Source organism: Lissotriton helveticus, chromosome 9, assembly GCF_964261635.1.
Source record: "Lissotriton helveticus chromosome 9, aLisHel1.1, whole genome shotgun sequence".
NCBI classification, from domain to species: Eukaryota; Metazoa; Chordata; class Amphibia; order Caudata; family Salamandridae; genus Lissotriton; species Lissotriton helveticus.
In genome coordinates, this window is record NC_136070.1 from 886506786 (window position 1) to 886526812 (window position 20027).

The 20027-nt window shown below is 45.6% G+C and overlaps 1 protein-coding gene across 1 annotated transcript in view; it reads left to right on the top strand.

The window, feature by feature from the left end:
• The window catches only part of LOC144781956 (cytochrome P450 2G1-like), a 288870-nt gene that overhangs the window by 72182 nt on the left and 196661 nt on the right, over nt 1-20027 (top strand). Inside the window, exon 2 of the mRNA XM_078661046.1 lies at nt 909-1071. Coding sequence (XP_078517172.1) covers nt 909-1071 — 163 coding nt within the window. The remainder of the gene's footprint in view (nt 1-908; nt 1072-20027) is intronic.

Sequence of the window (20027 nt, forward strand, 5' to 3'; positions counted from 1 at the left end):
TATTGCTTTTGTTAAATATAACCATAATGACCAATTAAGTCTTTATCATTAAAATAATTGTTGCCTTGTAAAGTAAAGATTGCTTTGTTCATTTGGTAATGGAATACATATCTTATTGGAACACTCGCATATGTTTCACCATTTTGGAGACACTGACCATCCTCCTCTAATCTTAGTCAACTGCACCTTGCTTTATGGTTTAGAGAAACAATCTACACCCCTAAATGGACTACTCATGCTAGGGCCATCTTTCCACAAACATATCGTGCAAGGGCCATCTTTCCACAAACCTATTTAGAGGAATAGCCAACTGATTACTCAATTGAAATAATAAAAAAAATGCAGGCATTCCATGGCAATTATATGTGAACTCTGATCACAACCTATTTGTGGTGCATTTTAATATGAGAGTTCCAAGTGCCAATCCACTGGGCCTTTCGGTCTCAACTCTCGACAAACGTCACACACAGGTGCGTCCAAAGATTATTATATGAATGTGGAACTAATAATAACAAATCATCCTGGATATGATTTCTACTTCGAACCTCAAATCAATTAAATCATTTTTCTAAACTTGAGTTTGCCTTTCTTTATGAGTGCAAATAACTTGCAGTGTTTAAATTCATGCAATGTTGCAACTCATTTGCTATCTGGAAGTTGAAGATTTATTTGAAGATTTTAGCTCCATATTTTATGTGATAGTAATAGCCATTATGTCCTCTCAGTTCTGTCAACAGAAGTTTATTTTACAATGCAAATGACTATGTGATACTAGTTAACTGTGATAACTAAATACTGTCTTTAAGCCACAACAAAGCATATTGTACATAGTATTCCTTTGTAAAGAGTGTGAGAGAGAGTAACCTGGTGTATGTTTTCTGTTAATACCTGTGCATTTTTATCCACAGCTCAGAGACAAGTATGGTCCAGTGTTCACAGTTTACATGGGAATGGACCGGGTAATAGTACTGTGTGGACCCGAAGTTCTGAAACAAGCTCTTATTGATCAAGGAGACGCTTTCAGTGGAAGAGGAGTTATTCCTGTAGCTCGCGTACTCTTCAAAGATTATGGTAAGAAAATAGTTTATGGTTTAGGGATGTTATACAAGGAGCACGCCAGTGACTGTGTTTGTCTCTTAATAAAAAGGAAAGCTTCTATTTTGATTTTGTCTTGAAGACAATTGATCCATCATCAAGGACACCTCTCTGAAGAGGGCATGTCTGCTTATTATTTCCTCACAGAGTGTTGATATAGCTGACCCTCACAGAGCCTCCTTCTTTTGTTTAAGAAGAATGCATCATTTTAGGTCCTGCCTAATCTACAAGAGCTCATTAAATGCCACTGGCATTAGCAGCAAAACTACTTGGAATTGATACATCTTTAGTTATATATTTGTAAGCGTATCGAAGTAGCAAGTGCAGTGCTGTAATTAGCAAAGCTAGTAAGAAAATCAAACTCTACATCTGAAATAGTAATATGTAGGGTTAGAAGTTCATTCTTTTGGCACTCTGTACCTATAGAATTGAATTATAAGATATCCTTTTCGAAGCTGGACATCTAGAGGTTAATCAGGTCCTAATAAATTTCCTCATGAAGTGGTGATTAAACTCCAGCCAAACACATTTAATAGTTAGCGGATTCTCAGTTCTCAGTTGATCGAGAGATTGAAAAGTTTGTGTTAGCAATTGGGCTTCTGGTTGGCAGAGCTATGCACCCTGTCCAAGCAGGAACCACAGTTCTAGTCAGGGTGAGTGACAAACACAACCTAAATTAACCGATGGTCACCCTCTTGTAGCTTGGCGTAGAGCAGTCAGGCCTAACTTAAGACACAATATTTAAAATATTTGTGCAACTCCTCAGACAGTAAAATAGTGAAAAAACCACAAAAGGATACCACCATAGAGCTTAATTGAATGAAAAAAAAGAGACCCAAATGACAAAAATCCAAATAGTAGATCTGGAGGTATTAATGTTTAACCCGTTGCGTGCTCCGATGCGAGCACTACCTCCCGGGTGCTGCGCACAACCAACGGCTGACGCAGCCCCGCTCACTACGTCGAACTTCCGCACCGCGGACAAACGGGTTAAAGAATAAACAGAAATGTGGTGCTTAAAAGCATAAAGCTACAACCTGGTCTACCTGGTCGGGTTAGACCGAGTCAAATTCAAACATTCAAGCCATCCACGATGGAGTTGGAAACTGGGATTAGCCTAGGCTTGCTGAAAGGTACCTTGTTTGCGTAAAAGACATGACGAGGGGGTGCAGGTGAGGCGATGCGACGTTGAAGGCCTAAAAAGGTAGGCGATGTGTCAGTTACTAGCCACGCGATGGTGGTGATGCATCGAGGATAGGGTCTATGTGCTATGCAGTCGACGATGCATCAGATATCCAGGTGCTGTGGCATGAGTTGGAAGTCTTTTATGTCCCTGAGACTTGAATCAGGAGGCAAACCAGCAAGCCCTTGGAGTTACTCTGGTTCTGGGTTCAAGTGATGTAGGTTCACCCCTTCTCACCCAGGCAAGGAGGGCCACAGGAAGCAGGTCAGCACAGCAAGAAAATAGTTCTTCCAGAGCACCAGTTCAGTAGAGTGTAAGCCCTTCAGCAGCGCAGCAGTCCTTTTCCTGGCAGAGTATCCGCAGATCCTGAAATGGACTGAATTGGTAGGATCAAAGGTCCAGTTCTTATACCCAGTGGTACCTTTGAAGTAGGGAAGGCTTAAAAGAAGGGATACTCCCTTCCCTGGCTCTGGAAGGGGTTAAGCAGCCCTTTGTGTGGGGACAGGACACAGCCTATTCAGTTGTTAGTTTGAGGCTGTGCCCACCTACTTCCTCCCATCCTGCCCAGGATGGCCCATCAGGATGTGGATGGCCCCTCAAGTAACACCTACACTCCCTTTGTGTGTGGCTGTGTAGAGGGAATGCACAAAGCCTAGCTATCACCTACCCAAGACGTGTGTTGGAGACAGGCTGCTGGGACACACAAGGCTAAGAACAGAAAAATGCCATCTTTCTAAAAGTGACATTTTTGAACCTGTAATGATAAATTTGACTTTGTCATTTAAGAGGATTTAGCATTACAATTCCATAGGTACTAAATATGATAGGTCCCTCCCCTCTCAATTAGGAATTACAGCATATTCAATGAAATAAGGAATCCCTAATTTTATCGTAGGAGATGGGTAGGCCTTGCAGTAGTAAAACACAAATGTTTGAGTTTTTCACTACCAGGACATGTAAAGCTCAAAAGTACATCTCCTGCCTTTTACTTACATGGCATCCTGCCCTATGGGCTACCTAGGGCCTACCTTAGGGGTGACCTATATGTTATAAAAGGGAAGATTAAGCCTTGGCAAGGGGTTTTAAATGCCAAGTTGACATTACAGTGTTACCACTGCATTCAGGCTGCACTTGGCTAAAATGAAAGTAACTGGAAACGTAAATTGTAACGTAACTGGAAAAATATGTAAAGCGATCTGATACCTGATTCGGTTCGGGTCTAGTTCGCGCTATATAAAACTCTGCAAAAAAAAAAAAAAAAACTGGCAGGCCTGGGACATGTTTTAAAGCAAGGGTACTCACAAACATTTTCCCCGGGGCCGCAAAGTTCGGTCTTTGGTGTGACCCAGGGCCGTACTGTTGCCAGCAGGGGAGGGGTTGTAAAGTGGGTGTAGGGGGAGTGAAGCAAGTCTATCTAGGGGCTAACTCAATTGCACAATGTGAAACCAGAAAACCTAGGAATCTGATCTCGCTTTGTCCAAATTCATTTAGTATTAAGGCAGTAGCTCATAAATACTATAGATGCCCTTTTGCCAAAGTATGAATACAAGGTTATACCACTCTAGATAAAAATTAACTGAGCCTTCTAATCTCCTCGTCGCAGGATTCAGAAGCCCCAATGGCTATGCCCATGGATATTGTCATCATTATTGATGATATTCTCATTAGGGCAAATCATCATTGGGATATATCATCCCCAGACACATGCTTGTAAGAGGTATGGTAAACAGAGTTTATCGAACTACTATGATGTTATTTGTGACAACCATATGGGTTGCCCTGACCGCTGTTGTCTTACGCTACTGACCTGGGGTACCCCTATCTGACAGAGCGCAACAATAAACATGAGCCCAATGATTGTATTTAGACATGGGCACTGAGCAAAAATAATGTTCAGAAATGTCATAGACCTGCAGGACGTTTGTAAGTTTATTCTGACTGTGTAATGGCTTGAATAAAAACATAAAACTTCCCTCTCTGCAAACCCTATCTGCCCTTTAGGTGACTCACAGAAGTAGAAGTCGACTAGCTTCTGTGCAGCTCCTACATCCTAAATCAAGCGTATTCATTAGGACTTAAGTATTATTTACAAATTAACTAACAATCTTTGTTAAAAACCCAGCAAGTAAAAAAGGATGAATCTTCATTGGTACCCTTACCAAAAGTTGATATTATCATGTACAAGGTCCTTCTGAAACAAAAAGAGAACCACAATTATATTATATTTTGAGCTCAATAGGACATATTTGGGAGAAACAAAAGGAAAACATATGGAAATAAGGCTTCATATTTGCCATGCACTGTAGGGGATCTTTTCACTAGATCCAGTTGCCTTGCACCTTGCACACCATTATTCAATTCCCCTCTTTTTTGTGAAGTGTAGTAACACAGAATCACCAATACACGTATGTTCAGCATGATTACTGTATTTGGAAGATGATGTCTAAAATCTGAAAACATCTAGCTTTACATATTTGTGCAAGCAGCCCTTATACAGTGTATAACTCACTCAGTCCCCAGTGCAAAACTGTCTTTTGTATCCGTGAAAGAAAGTAAAAAGTATGAAGCCAAAAGCCTTTAAAGACATATGTTACATACCCACTATCAGTATTGAACCAGCTTCTCAATGTAATATAAACTAAAGTATGACTGAAGTCTCTGACGATCTATTTACGCAAGTAAAACTTATAATTAAAGCCATTTCTAAGTGAAAGGGTATTATAAAGTCAAGGTTTCCCTGGCTTACCCAACTTTATGCTGTTCATGCCTTTCTAAAAGATTACTCAGAGAATGGAGCAAAACTCTTGCTTGCATCAGAAAGAAATGCATGTCAAAAGCCAAAAGCGCTCCCAAAATGTGGAAACCAGGGTTGACTAAGTGCCCCATACTACTTTTAAGGAGCATTCCCTTGTCGTGTTTTTAATTAGATCTACTGGAAAAGAAGTAATAAAGGGAACACCATTTGCGTCCCTGGCTGTTGCACTGCTGAGGTGAGAAGAAACTCTTCGTGAATTCTCCAGGCTTTCAACTTTAACCCTAGGACTTCATATTTATTCCAATTTTATGCCATCTTTGTAATCCAATTCTTCCTTTTTTATGTAATTCACTCCAGAGACAGCAGAGATGTAAGAATGTTTTAATTAGCATTTTCAGATGTCTTATGTTGCATAGAAGCTTGAACATAAACACGTGTGTTCAACATTCCTTGGACCATGCCAGAATAAAACCCAATGCATTTCGAACTTTTCATTAGTTCTTCGTCAGGGGTACTGCAATAAATTTAGAAAGGGCCACGTAAATACATACTCAAAAACAAAACCCTGCATTTTTGTGCTTTAAAAAAACCAAGAGTGTGATTACAGATTAAATTACCCTAGTCATTCCCTCCCACGTAGTGAATTACATCAAATAAACATATATAACTGTCCCCCGAAATCCCCCACATTTAAGAGTCACCCTACAAACAAAACCACATTAACCAAGAGACATTATTTACTTTCACTCTCCCTCTCGTGTATGTTCGAAAAGAACCGAAGATTAAATACTCTCCCACACCCCTTGCTGTTCTATCATTTATGCCACTATCCCATGCATCTTTTTTAATAGGTCTTTTTTACCTTGCTCCCGAGGTCGGTAGCTTCAACTACATGTCTTCGTTCTAGTAAAACATCAACCTGCGCGGCGTTGAAGGCAGCTGTTCCCCTCCCATCTCGCCTGTTGTTAAAAACCTCCTTTCGCGCGTTTTTAGGTTTCGGCTACCGTCGCACTGCGTAAGCAGTGGGCGGAGCCGAAATCTTTTGTCTGTAGTATGGGGGCTGAACACGCCCCTCTTCTCCATTGGCTGGCCTCGTAAATGCTGGCCAGCCATTGGAGGAGAGGAGCGTCACTGAGTTCAGGGCCCGCCTTGACGCGATTCGGGGGCGTTTCCGTGTCTTTTTTTAAGTCACGCCCTCTCCTCTTCCCATTGGCTGGAATTTTACCTTCCAGCCAATGGGAAGGGGAGAGGGTGAAAAACACGCCCCCGAATCCCTACAGGGTGCGCTGTGCTTTCCGAGCAGCGTCTACCGAGGAAAGCCTCTGCCCCCCTGTTTGTGCCGTTGTTTCTTGCCTCTGACTCCCTGTTTGTGCACCCCTTCCCTCCACCCCGCAGCTCTCCTTTGTCCCGCTCTAGCCCCCCTCTACCCATGTATTCTTTGCCGTGCTGCATGCTCGTGATGTATACTAACGGACACACTGACGGCCCAAATTTGCTCCTGCTGGGTGTCGGAGCCTCATGGTGTGCGGGGGAATCCTCTTGTGCCGTGATCTGTCCAGCCTGCACCACGAAATCGGCCGCGGCAGCTGGAGAATCATACGGCCGTGAAGAAACAAAATGGCGGCTCGGCGTTAGATCCTGGCGTATCTCCCGACTCCCGGCACTGTGATTAATTGGCCGAGCCTGGCTGCACACCGCTGGGACTGGATTGGCCGATTATCCTGTTGACGCCGGAGGAGAACGGGCGTCTTGACCGGACCTTGGCGCATCCCCGCCTGAATAACCTTCTGCCGGATGCCGCCGCTGAAGTGGGGGGGACGAGTGGACCGACGGCTGCCCTGACTATTACCACTGTGGTGGTGGTGCGGTGAGTGGCGTGTAACCCTGCTGGGCTTTCTGGCCGTGCTGGACGCGGCGCTGCCGGGAGACTGCTTCCTTCCCCGCCCCCTCCGTTATCCTGGCTGCATTCCCCCGTCTTGCCCCCTGCCCCGATAGTGGTGCGGGCTGGCCGGGGTGACAGAGAAGCGCTGCAGTGACAATCCTAGGCTGGCGACCTGATTAATATCCCGGAGTTTCCCTCAGCTGCTGGCTCCGTGTAAGGGGTGAGGGGACTGATTTCAGGATCCTGCACATGGTGGGCCCGAATTTCTCATTGCCGGCTGGCGGGAGGTGGTCGGGTGGAGTGCCCTGCGGCCCGGGATGACTGCCACTTTGGCTGGAGGGGAGACGGAAGATCCAGCACTAGCTTTGCCCAGGGCTCCCACCAGGCAGTACAACAACTGGGATCAACAGTATTAACCTCCCCGACCGTCCACCACCCGTGGGACACCCCTCCTCATCCGCTGGGCGCCTACCGCACTGCTACATATCTACCCGGGCTGTTCTCTCTGCCCCTGCTGAATGGGCACCTTCTCACAGCAGACGGACCACGGCGGTATTTTCGACTAGACAGGGCGCCGCAGTGGTGATGTCCCCCTGCGCTGGGCGGTCTGGTGGCACTGCCTCCTGAGTGTTCTTGCCCCCCAGCGACTTGCTCCCAGCCTAGGGCCCCCATCCTCTTGTGTGTTGCGGCCTGAGGGACTTGAGGCGGCCCTCCGTGGAAAAGAACTACTCATCGCTAAGCTGCACCCGTGCTCCAGTGCCTCACTTGGAGCAATGGTCTCTTAAAGGCAGAGTAGCTCTAGCTTCTTTCCGTCTCTCAGCTGCTTTCCCACCTCTTGCCTACACGGAGGACTAAAGCAAGTCTGAGTGCAACATAGCTGGATAAATAAAATAAAGACAGTTTTTTAGGTCGGAGCCCACCAGACCGTGTGCTGGCTTCTTGTGGACATGCTGAAAACGGACCTAGAAGTGCACTTTTCCCATTGCTAAACACTGCCTTTTTGTTTTGTCATTTACTTTTTGTTCGCTGGCGCAATGTATTAGCTGGGCCAGCCTGTAATTGTCCCTCCCTTGGACCCTTCTGATTGGCTGCTTCTATGCGTGCGCCAGTGTCTGCTTTTCAGGTTTTCTTTTTTTCTTTTTGCGAAGCACTCCATGAGAGTGCATGTGTGTCCACCTGTTGTCTGTCCTGTACTTTTCTCCCCACTGCTTTCCTCGGTTTCCAGTGTGCTTTTATTTTTCAACTCCGCTTCTCCCCCACCTGCCCTCCATGCTATTTCCCCTACCTGTCCTTCTGTTCTGATTATTTTACTCCTCCTGTCCTTCTTTCACGTCTCACTGCCAAAATATATATTTATTTTTTAAAGCCTATTAGCTTTGCCAATGCTTGTTATTGCTTGCTCCCGTCCCTCTCCCTTTCCATTTTGCTATTGTTGCTGCTTTTCCCTACTCCTCCCGCCTCCCTGTTCGTTATTGTTGCTTGCCTTGAAACTTCGACCCCTCCCCTGTTGTTGTGGCTTACCTGTCCATCTTCCTCACAGACACCCTGGCTCTGTGCATGTGTGTGTGTGGCTCTGCAGGTATGGATGTGTGTGGGACTCTGTGGGTCTGTGTGTTTGTGTGTGGCATTTGCGAGAGATTAAGCTACTGGCATTGTAAATGACAGTGCCATTTATTTATCTGTTTTGAAAATCAACACATAAAAAAAAATGTTGTCATTTACAATGCCAATAGGTCTGACTTTTTCAAAGGCGAAACCGTTGCATTGTAAATGCTTGTTTCAATGAGTGCTTGATTAAGACCCCGTGACCTCCTACACAACTATACAAAAACTACCAACCCACAGTGCACTGGTGCAGTGATTAAAAAACATGACTACCAAAATCCCCGAACAAATGGCATGTCCAGATATGAAAATGTGATGTAACAGACATGACTTAATGATGTGCGCTGAATCAAACTCAAATATACTGTGAAACATAACTATGCAGGAATAAAATTAGAATGTAAATCAATAACCCCAAAGTGACAACTACTCGTGAGTCATAACAGTGTGGACAAAACAGATTAAATGAAACAAAACATAAACGTAGTCCGATCCGAGGGCACCTTGGCTCTCAGATCGAGTTCAGATCGAGTTCAAATGATGTAATGCTGTCTCTGTGGTGAGAATCTTTAAAGTTCAATACTTTCTCATGATAATTCGACGAGTGGGGTGCACACCACATTTAGGACAAAAAAATAGTGTTTAACTGGACTGGTTAGGGTTGCGTGTGCACACCTTCCCTTTATTATGTTTTATATTTCTGCTGTGAATGCAAGTAAAAGCGTGCAATCAGCGTCCCTGGCTGTTGCACTGCTGAGGTGAGAAGAAACTCTTCGTGAGAAAATTGGAATAAATATGGAGCCCTAGGGTTAAAGTTGAAAGCCTGGAGAATTCACGAAGAGTTTCTTCTCACCTCAGCAGTGCAACAGCCAGGGACGCAAATGGTGTTCCCTTTATTACTTCAGTGTGTATAACTGTGTGGGGACAAGCACAGCGCTGATTGCACGCTTTTACTTGCATTCACAGCAGAAATATAAAACATAATAAAGGGAAGGTGTGCACACGCAACCCTAACCAGTCCATCTACTGGAAAAGAACAGAGGACATCTTGCCATCACAAAGCATGCATACATGATCCGGGGCAATACGAAGGCCCCCGCCAACCCTGGACAGAGCCCATCGAGTGTCCCCAGTGCTGGGACATCCAAATGTCATTTCATAAGGGTTCTTTTCTGAAAAGGAAACCATCCTGCGAGCATATAGTGGGAAAGCACACTTGATCTTCTGCGGCCACACCATTCAACTCTTTCTGGATCTCTACCTTGTCCCGCTACAGAAGCAACGTGATTTCAAGCTGACCCCCAATAAATTAAGGGAACTACATGCCCTTTACAGGTTGGGCCACCCTTTCGTTCTTATGTTTCACTGGAAGAGGCATCATTGATCCTAATGCTCTCTGGCTGAAAACAAAGAAGTTGTTGGACATCCTTGACCATGTATGTATCAGAGACTCATCGGCAACCCACGTGACAACCAGGGAAGGGTGGCTACTGTTTTGACGCACAGAACGCATCTGGTGCCATGACAAGCTCAAAACGGAGAATGCACTTCAGGAGGCCAATGAAGACATTATTGCCCGACCTGCAAAACATGAGAAAAGACCCATCCCCAGCAAATCCTTGGTGGCCTTTGGGATTTGAGCCCTGTTGAGGCAGGTTCGGGAATCCAGAGTACCAAACTTGTACCGGACTGGCTGTAGCAGGCACCGGGCATTTCCCCTGTGGGCCGCTAGGGTGGGGCCGGTTTTGGGCCCTCTGGGGGCCATTTTTGATTCCGGGGTTGGGGGGGGCATTCTATATCTGCCCTCTGTAAAGAAATCGGCCTAAACTGGCCATAGCAAACAGCTTGACCGCACCCCCTCCTGGGGGCTGGCCGAGAAGTTTACCATGGCCGGTTTCAGTTCCCAGTCGGCCCTGATCCACTGCTACTTCCATTAATACACTCTTCATTTTCGAGACAGCAGACATTACCTGAGGCTCATCCCCCTAGATTCATGAGCCAGGAGGGTGAACCCTCCAATGGGACCTATTGATTCCTGCTCCAGTCTCCACAGGGCCTAGATGGTGATGTTGGGCCCTGTTGGCTCACCGTTATTTATATTCCTTATTTGTTTTTTATTCTTTATTGGTCGGGTAACTAGTTAGGAGATAAATAACCCCTTCTTACTGGTCAGAACTGAACTTATAGGGATGCACTGCATTGATAATATGGCTACTCTGTTTCCTCCCCTTCTCCGGCAAAATCCTAGCAAGAATCCCCACTCTCTGACTCCTCTATACCTGGGATGTGAGAGCCCTTACTCTGGGCCACTCTGACTGTTCCCTGCCAAGCACCATCATGGGCGCAACAGTTACATACACATGTCCTCTCCATATATACTGCGCATCACACTAAACTACTCTTCCCCAATTTCTCGGGCCTATGCTCACCTCACCAGTGCAAGCAAATTTAGTGATACATCCTTCAACAGGACCCAGATGTCATCTTCCTCCAGGAGACACACACCCATGATAGAGGATACCCAACACATGTCCCACCTGAAATATCCCTATTGTTTTTTGGCTCACGCTACAACCAAAATGCTGGGAGTAGCCATTTTGTGAAAGGCAGGCTGCTGCTCTACGGTCCTGAAGTCTATTAACCCCTTCGACGCTCATGACGAGCTGGGCTCGTCATGCAGTAGCCTCCCAGCACGCTCATGACGAGCCCAGCTCGTCATGAATAATGGGTTTTTGTAAATCCCAGCGCAGCAGCAGAATATGATGAGCTTCCAAGTGGTTAAGGACAGCAATGGGCTTTTTTTTAACATTGAATATCCTACGGAGCACACGCCCACTAACATGCTTAGTATCTATGCCCCAATCAGACACAGGACCCCTACATTCAAAGAATGCTCCGGGACCAGCTGATAAATGAGCTGGGTGACATTATAGTGAGTAGCAACTATAACCTGGTTTGGGGCCCGGATCTAGACCAAAGCATGCATCCCTACCAAGGCATGGGAGTGATGTCTGCTCAGCTTAAGTGCAACATCACAGACTTGGGATTGGTAGGCTCCTGGCGCTATAGACAATCTGATTGCTCATTCTACTCTCACGTCCATGCCTCAATCTCCCCCATTGACTATCTCTTCTTCGCTCACTCCCTACTCCACGACCTTGAAACAGCATCCATCTCAGACATTTCAGTCTCAAACATGCACATGTGGCGCTGGTATGGGCAAGTAACACTGGCCCAGATCGAGGTCTGCTGTGGTGGCGATTCCTCCCACAACTTCTGAGAAACCCGGTAGACACAGCAGAGATCCAAAAAGGGTATTGTGGATTATTTTGAACTCAGTGGATTATTTTGAACTCAGCGCCCTGCTGGACATATCACCTCCCACACTTTGGGATGGGTTGAAGGCTAACATCAGGGGTGTGATAACGATCATAGCTAGTACAAGAGTGAGGGATTCCCAGTTGGTGGAGACAGGCCTGGTGACCTAGATTAATGCCTTGAGTGCCTCAACCAGACTTCCCCCACCAGGCGCAACACTAGACAGCTAGTGATTTTGCTGGTATAGATGAGACCCCATAGGACCAATAAGGCTGAATGCTCCCTTCTGGCTTTGAAACTGAAGGACTATGAAGGGGGAGACTTGGTTGGCACCTTACTTGCCTGTAAACAACGATAACACCAATCTAAGACCCATATTGCTCAAATTGGGATGTGTGAAATGACCTGGGCGACCACAGAAATGGAAACGAAACACACAATTTACAGCTACTGCCAAATCCTCTAAGAACAAAACGATATCCCGCCGGACTTGATAAATATCTACTTATGCAACTGCAACTCGGATACCCTTGTCACTGTGCACTTCTAGATGCCTCCATCACACGCAGAGCTACACTGTGCTCTGTGGGAGTTTCCAGTCAGAAAGATACCTGGCCTCAATGGGCTCCCTATCACCTCATAAAGGGCATTCCTCCCCAGTCTCCAAGATCAGCTACTGATACTGTTTAGCTCCTTCACCCAAGACACAGGTCTCACCCTTACCATGGCAGATGTTAAGTTCACCCTCATTCCCAAACCAGAGCAGAACCTCACACCGCGTTAATCCTCTCAACCCTCAGCACTTCTGTATACAGACGCCAAGATCTTTACGAAGAACCTGGCTAACAGGTTGGCGTCATACCTTATCAACTTCGACTAGGTTGGTTGCATTCGCAATAGGCAAGTTGCAGACAGTATTAGCCAGATTGCACAACTGGTGGAAAAATCTCAGTTTCACAATATCACAACCTGCCTTCTCTCACTTAAAGCACAGAAGGCTTTCAACAGAGTGAACTGGACCTTTCTCTTTGCCACCCTTCACAAGATCGATCTAGGCACTGGTATGAACACGAAGAACATGGCATCCTATGTCTGCCCGACTGCCTCAGTCGACATTAATGGACAGCATACGAGCCCGATCCATCTTACCAGAGGCACCCTTCAGGGTTTGAAGAACCGGGTTATTTAAGATCCAGCGGCATCAGGGGACACGCCCAAAGTCTTCGGGTATCACCTGTCTTCAAACACAGAGACACAGAATCTTCTTGGTGACGTCAAAGATCAAATTTATTGGCTGCAACCAGAAACAGAGGTCCACGAAGTACAATGGCTGTATATTCGTAGGAGACTGCTCAATTTTTACAAAGCAAGCCATCCTTTTTTTGCCAAAAATCACATTCCAGACAAATACCTTACATTTACAAACTGTCCAATCGCATGTAGCGCTTAGAGACCCTGGGGTGATAACGCGCTATATAAATGGAAATAAATAAATAAATAAATGTATCCAAATCAGAGGTATCGCATGACGGTAAAACCCACTTTTCAGTTGCCCAGCCCATGATCGATCATTGGTCAAACGCAACATTCTTCATCAGACAGGTCGATCGAACCCATCATAAAACCGGGCACCTCCCCATCGTAAACAGGCCATAAAGAAAGGAGCAGAGACAGGTGTGAGTAAGATAAGACATAGTTGTGTGCAATTAAGGGTTTATGATCTCCTGTGCCTTGATCCTCGATCTCGATCAGCTACTGGGAAAGGAACTGGCCTAACAAGTTTGGCTTCAGGCAAGAGGGTCGTTCGCTCGGGTCATTCAGAAGTCAGCTAATGTGTACATGTGCTAGAGACTCGTTCGGCCGTAGTCATCGGCCTATGTGAGGGCAACCATAAAATGGCTGCCGTATACAAAATGGAACCCAAGGGTTCAGAACGAATCCCTAAATACGTAGTGAATCCATCGGTGTAACGTGACGAAAACACTCATGCTTGTCGTACTAACTGGTTATGGTCAGCTAATACCAAATTCGTAACAAAACCACAACCTTTATGAAACGGGTTCAGGATTCACGGAACCTCAGACCCTCCTTTTGCCCTTATATAGACAATAACCTACACTCACGTTAATCTGAGTCCAGGTCTATATTCATCAGATCATCAAGATGTTGTTGAAGCATAATCTTATTGCTTAGTACCTCTCTTGGGACAGGGCTCCTTGCACACGTAGTAGCACAGAGGCCACATATAGCAGGGGCACACTGTACACAAAGACAGAACAAAAACAGAATCGCTAAAACCATCCCAATGACCATCAGAATCTTCCATCCCCAGGTGGATAACAGTTCCCAGAACCATCCCGTTAACGACCAATCTCCTTAATCCACGTGTATAGAATCGGAGATCTTATGTAACTTGGAAATGGCCTGGTATACTGTCGGACCATTGTCTGCAATAAAAACACAGCAGCTCGATTGGATCACTTTGCATACCCCACCTCGATCTGCAAGTATGATATCTAACGCAACTCTATTCTGGAGTGTCCTAAGACGATCGACTGGAGCTCAGCAGTCAAATTACTAAGGGCACCGGCAGTTTCAATCACGATGGACTCAACCACCCTCGTCAGCTGCCGTATGTTCCTGCTGTTAACCATCGGTCCCCAAAACGGCAGAAAACCTTTCAAGAAATCTCCAATTTCTTGACCTGCAGTATCTTCCTTACTGAAGACACCCCTAACAATTCTCGTCTTGTGGTAATCTGCCGTGGCTGTATAGGTAGGAGGCAACAGGAACGAGACAAAACATGTGCCCGAGAAATCAGGGGGCAACCATGTGTACGCTCTATCGTAACAGACAAAATACGTACCCTTAGCTGCTAGAAACGGTGGGGAAGTCTGGGACGCAAAAACATACGTCTCCGTGCAGATACTCTTCCCTAGCTGAGCTCTCGGATTCTTGCCATTACCTTGCAGACAAAGATGACCCTGATGGGGTACGATCCAAATCGGAGAGGATCTTTTCGCTCGCTGGTTCTCACTCAGACTAACTCCATATCCAGTCACGTTCCATACAATGTATGCTAGTGTCTCATCGCTCGGGATTGTCTCATAGGAACTAGCTCCTCTAATCATGTCGACTATACCCTTCACTAGAGCACTATTCTTTGGATTGTCCTTCACAGAACGTAGGGGGTGGACTTCACGAGCATAGATGAACATCGTTCTGTATGCCCACACAGAACCATTGTAGCTGAATGGCAGGACCAGGTAAGGAATACCTTTATCAGTAGTATGAGGCATAGGGCCACACACCCAACAGTTAGTCGTGTTCACTACTAATTGGTGTTGGTGCAGAAGCTGAACAAAGGAGTTATTAATCAATTCCAACCTTCTAATGGATTCATGTTCAGGCAGAGGATGAAAAGAATGTGAAGAAACAGTAAAAGAAGGTATGGGTTGTGTAGTGGGTGCAAACGTCACTTGAAAGGAAAATATAATATATCCCATTAAAAACATCATCAAGCTAAGCAACATGAAAAGACACAATATTAAAAAACATTTTCTGTTCATAATTTTACACATTTTGCTTTTAAAACTCGCTTCCTTAACAGGTCTCTCCATCTTGAAAAACTCCATCCTCTAACCGTGCCGTTCGTGGCGGTTGGGTGTTCCGTGCCAAGGAATGCGCCTGTCAGTCCAGGGAACGACCTAGGACCAACCAGAACTGTCGACCTTGTGTCTTCGACTTGCACTCCCAAGACTTTACACCGCGACCCTACAGCTGAACCCGGATGGCGGTTCGAAAAACAAAAATCGGTCAAAACAGTTTCTCAGATGGGAGAGCTGAATTTCAAGAATAGCAAAAGAAAAATCTTTAGTTTATTTGTCCCATGACTCTTGGTCGCAAATTATAACGGCCCTCATCAGGCAATGTCTGGTCGCGGAATGGCAGTTCAGGCTCAGTAGTGTCCAATCGAACTGACGGTGGCACAGCTTCTTGCAGAAGATCGTCGCTTTCTCGCTCAGAACTTGTCCCAATTAAACGTGCATCGCTAAAAGGCAGAAAACGTGGCACAGTGTCAGTTTCCGAATCAGGAATGCCCTCCTGGACCCACCGGTCGTACGGCAGAGGCAAAGGAACCCTCTTACAATGTACGCCGTGGATCCAGTTCTTTTTTCCTTGCACTCGCACTGCAGATCGCATTGATAACAGTACCAAGTAGGGGCCAGTCCAGCGAGGCTGATCGTTCTTTGTCCGCTGAAAATTTTTGATCAGCACCCAGGAGCCAGGATCGATGACATGTCCTGGATCGTCAGAAACCTGAGGCAGTGTATCGTGAACTTGTTGGTGTAAGACACGCAATTTAGCCGTCAAATCATACAGATAGTCAAGCAATACAGGGTGTTCAATCTCGCTGAATTTCGTCGGCCTCGGCACTCCCCATATGTTTGCCGGGCGACCAAAAATTATTTCATAGGGGCTAAGCCCCACTCGAGAATGTACAGTCATCCTAGTTGACAAAAGTGCTAATGGCAACGCGTCAGGCCATTTAAGACCAGAGCTCGCCTGTATCTTGGCAAGTTTTAACTTAAGAGTGCCATTATAGCACTCTACTAGTCCAGCTGATTGTGGGTGATTTGCAGTGTGGAACTTCTGTCGGATTCCTAGCCCCTCACACACTCTCTTCATTACTTGACCCACAAATTCACTCCCATTGTCACTCCAGACCATTCTCGGCAAACCATACCTAGGGAAAAACTCCTTAACGAGGGCTTTAGCTGTGGACAAGGCAGTATTATCTTTTAGGGGATATGCTTCTACCCATCTCGAAAAGGCACAAACAACCACGAGTACGTATTTCAGGTTGTTGCATCTCTCCTTGTGAATAAAATCTAATTGCAAAACCTCAAACGGATACGTCGGAGGCGCAAAATGACCAGCTGTAATTGGGGTTCCCTTACCAGGATTGTACATCAGACAAACCATACAATTCTTGATCACATTCTCTGCACACTTAGGAATTCCAGCATTCTGCCATACTGGAGCCAACAACTTACAAATCCCTTTCGCACTGATATGAGCCATTCCATGCGCCATCGTAACCACTGCAAGCACGTATGCATCGGGTAACAACCATCGCTGATGCTCTGACAACTCAACCCAGCAACCATTCTCATCCAATGTACCCGTACTCTCTCTCCATACGCTCAACTCTCTCTCTGTAGCTTCAGCTTGGATAGACTTCACACTTTCTATCGTATCCTCACACATTCCAACATCACCAATCCATTTTGCAGGGCCTGCAACATACATTCGACTCATCACATCCCTCGCCACATCTTTTGCAACTTCATCGGCAAGCGCATTACCGCGACCAATGTCATCGGTAACCTTCTTGTGTGCACTGCATTTCACAATCGCAACTTGCAACGGCAAGGTAAGTGACTCAAGAAGCTCGTTCACCAACTGACCATTCTGAATCTTCGTTCCATGAGACGTGAGGAACCCACGTTCCTTCCACAAACGTCCAAAACTATGAGCCACACCAAACGCATACTGGCTGTCGGTGTATGTGGTCACTCTCTTTCCTTTCGATAACACACACGCTCTCGTAAGTGCAATCAACTCGGCTGCTTGAGCTGAATTATGTGGGATACGTGCAGCTTCAACAATCGTATGTAAAGTAGTAACAGCATATGCCGCAGTCGTGTCACCATTTGGAAGCTTGAAGCATGAACCATCCACCCATAAGGTACCATCACACTTTACAAGAGGAGTGTCCCTAAGATCTACTCTCCCTTTCGTTTCCTCTTCTGTCCTGAGAAAACAATCATGTTGTTCAGAAACATCTGTCTCTACTGAAATCGGCAAAAACGTAGCTGGATTCAACGTACTGCATCTTTTTATGTGCACATGACTCGCTAAAAGTGTCAACTCATAACCTGACAATCGGGCACTAGTTAAGTGCTGTGTCTTAGTCCTGTTTAACAAAGTGTCCACTGCCTGTGGAACCATCACAATCAACGTATTATTCATTCCCAAACCAGCAGACTGTCGAATGGAAACGGCTGCTGCCGCTGTGGCTCTCAAACAACTCGGCAACGCTCTAGCTACCGGGTCCAAGGTCAACGAGAAATACGCGCATGGACGCTGCTTGTCCCCAAAAGATTGTGTCAACACTGACAACGCACATCCCTCTCCCTCGTGGACATAAAGCGTAAAAGGCTTACTGTACACGGGAGTACCCAACACAGGAGCTGAACACAATGCATCGCGCAATTCAGAAAAACTTTTCTGACAGTCGTCAGACCACGGGAGGGGATTCGGTGTATCTTTACAAGTCAATGCCACCAGAGGTTTGGCCAGCAAAGAAAAATTCGGTATCCATTGTCTGCAATATGACGTGATACCCAAGAAAGCACGCACGTCTCTCTGTGTAATTGGCACATTCATTTTTGCAATCGCCTGAATTCGTTCTGGGGGTCAATCTTCTTCCCTCCTTCGATAAGAGATGACCTAAATAGGTCACTTCTTGTCGACAATACTGTAACTTCGAAAGAGACACCTTGTGATGGAAGTCAGACAAATGACGCAACGACGACAAGGTAGCTTCCTTACAAATCTCTTCAGTATCCGCAGTGACTAACAAATCGTCAACGTACTGGAGAAGAGCAGCACCATCAGGTAAAGCAATCGTATCAAGCTGTGTTTTTAAAGCCTGACTATAGATAGAAGGACTCTCGCAGTAGCCTTGAGGAGCTCTCTTAAACCGGAAGCTTCGGTCTCCTAAAGAGAAGCCAAAGAAATCCCTACTCTCCGCGGCAATCGGGATGCTGAAGAAAGCATTCTTCAAATCAATCACCGAAAACCACGTGGCCGAAGCTGGAATCATTGTCAATAAGGCAGTGATATTTGGAACAACAGGAAATTGTGGCACAACTATCTTATTCACCTCTCTAAGATCGATCACAAACCTGTAAACAGGTGGCTGAGAAGAGTCAGTGCGTTTCAAGACAGGCAAAACAGGGCTATTGCAAACATTACCTCTCATTTCTTCAATTACATCTTTCTCAATTAGATCATGGATAATCGCTAGCAATGCTCTTTCACCATCACTAGAGATCCTATATTGAGGAATGCGTGGCATTTTAACAATCGCTTTCAGCGTCACAACATATGGCGGTATCTCCAAAAGACCCACATCATTAGGACCAGTAGCCCAAATAGTATCAGGAAGAGAAGACAATTCTGTCGGAAGTTGATCCCTCGACAAATACATCGGAGAGACCACTTTCTTACCCAATGTAAGTTGTCCTCCCGAAGGAGAACAATACAATGTTGCATACAATCTTTTCAACAGATCCAATCCCAGCAAGTTCGCACCACAACCTGTCGTCAGAATAAGGGGTGCTTCGAATTCACGAGGTCCAACAGAAAGAGACAAAGGATTAGAAATCGGGTTTCTAACTGGGGCACCAGAAAACCCTACTGAAACATTCGTTAAGCCAGATAAAGGTGCGCCAGGGAGTCTAGAGTGCATAATAGAACTCTTTGTAGCACCAGTATCCAACAGAAAAGGCTCTGACACACCTGATGTAATCACTTCAACATAAGGTCCACTGTGATCTACTGGAACTGAAACAACTTCCTCTCTTTGTCCGTGGCTGTCCTAGCAATCATTACCATCCACATTCTCACCTTCGACATAGTAGTCATCAGCATAGTACTGAGTGGTCCTACCAGACGCATTATTCTGCTGATCAGAACAATTCATTGAATTTTGTTGAGGGAAGGAAAGTGCATTCTGGGGGAAACCTCCACGTCCCCTACCTCTAGAAGCTTGTGGAACACCCCGACCTCTTGAGCCAGAAACACCATTCATACGATGTAACAAAACAGGGCAACTATGTTTAAAATGACCCTCTTCTTTGCAATATGCACATTGATTAGGGCCTACAGGGAAACACGGTTGAGAAGGCTCGATCCTTTGCGAGTTTCGCTGAAACTGCTGAGGTTGCTGATAATCACGTTGGTTATTACGAGGCGGGTACGCTTGCTGTAAAAGAACCTTCGTCTTCAAATCTTTAGTCTTTTTGTTTGCTCTATCCTTCTCATCCTTATCCCTATTTTCGTAGTATTGTGCAGTAGCTAATATCTGTGCTGACGAGGAAACAGCCCAAGAACTCTCT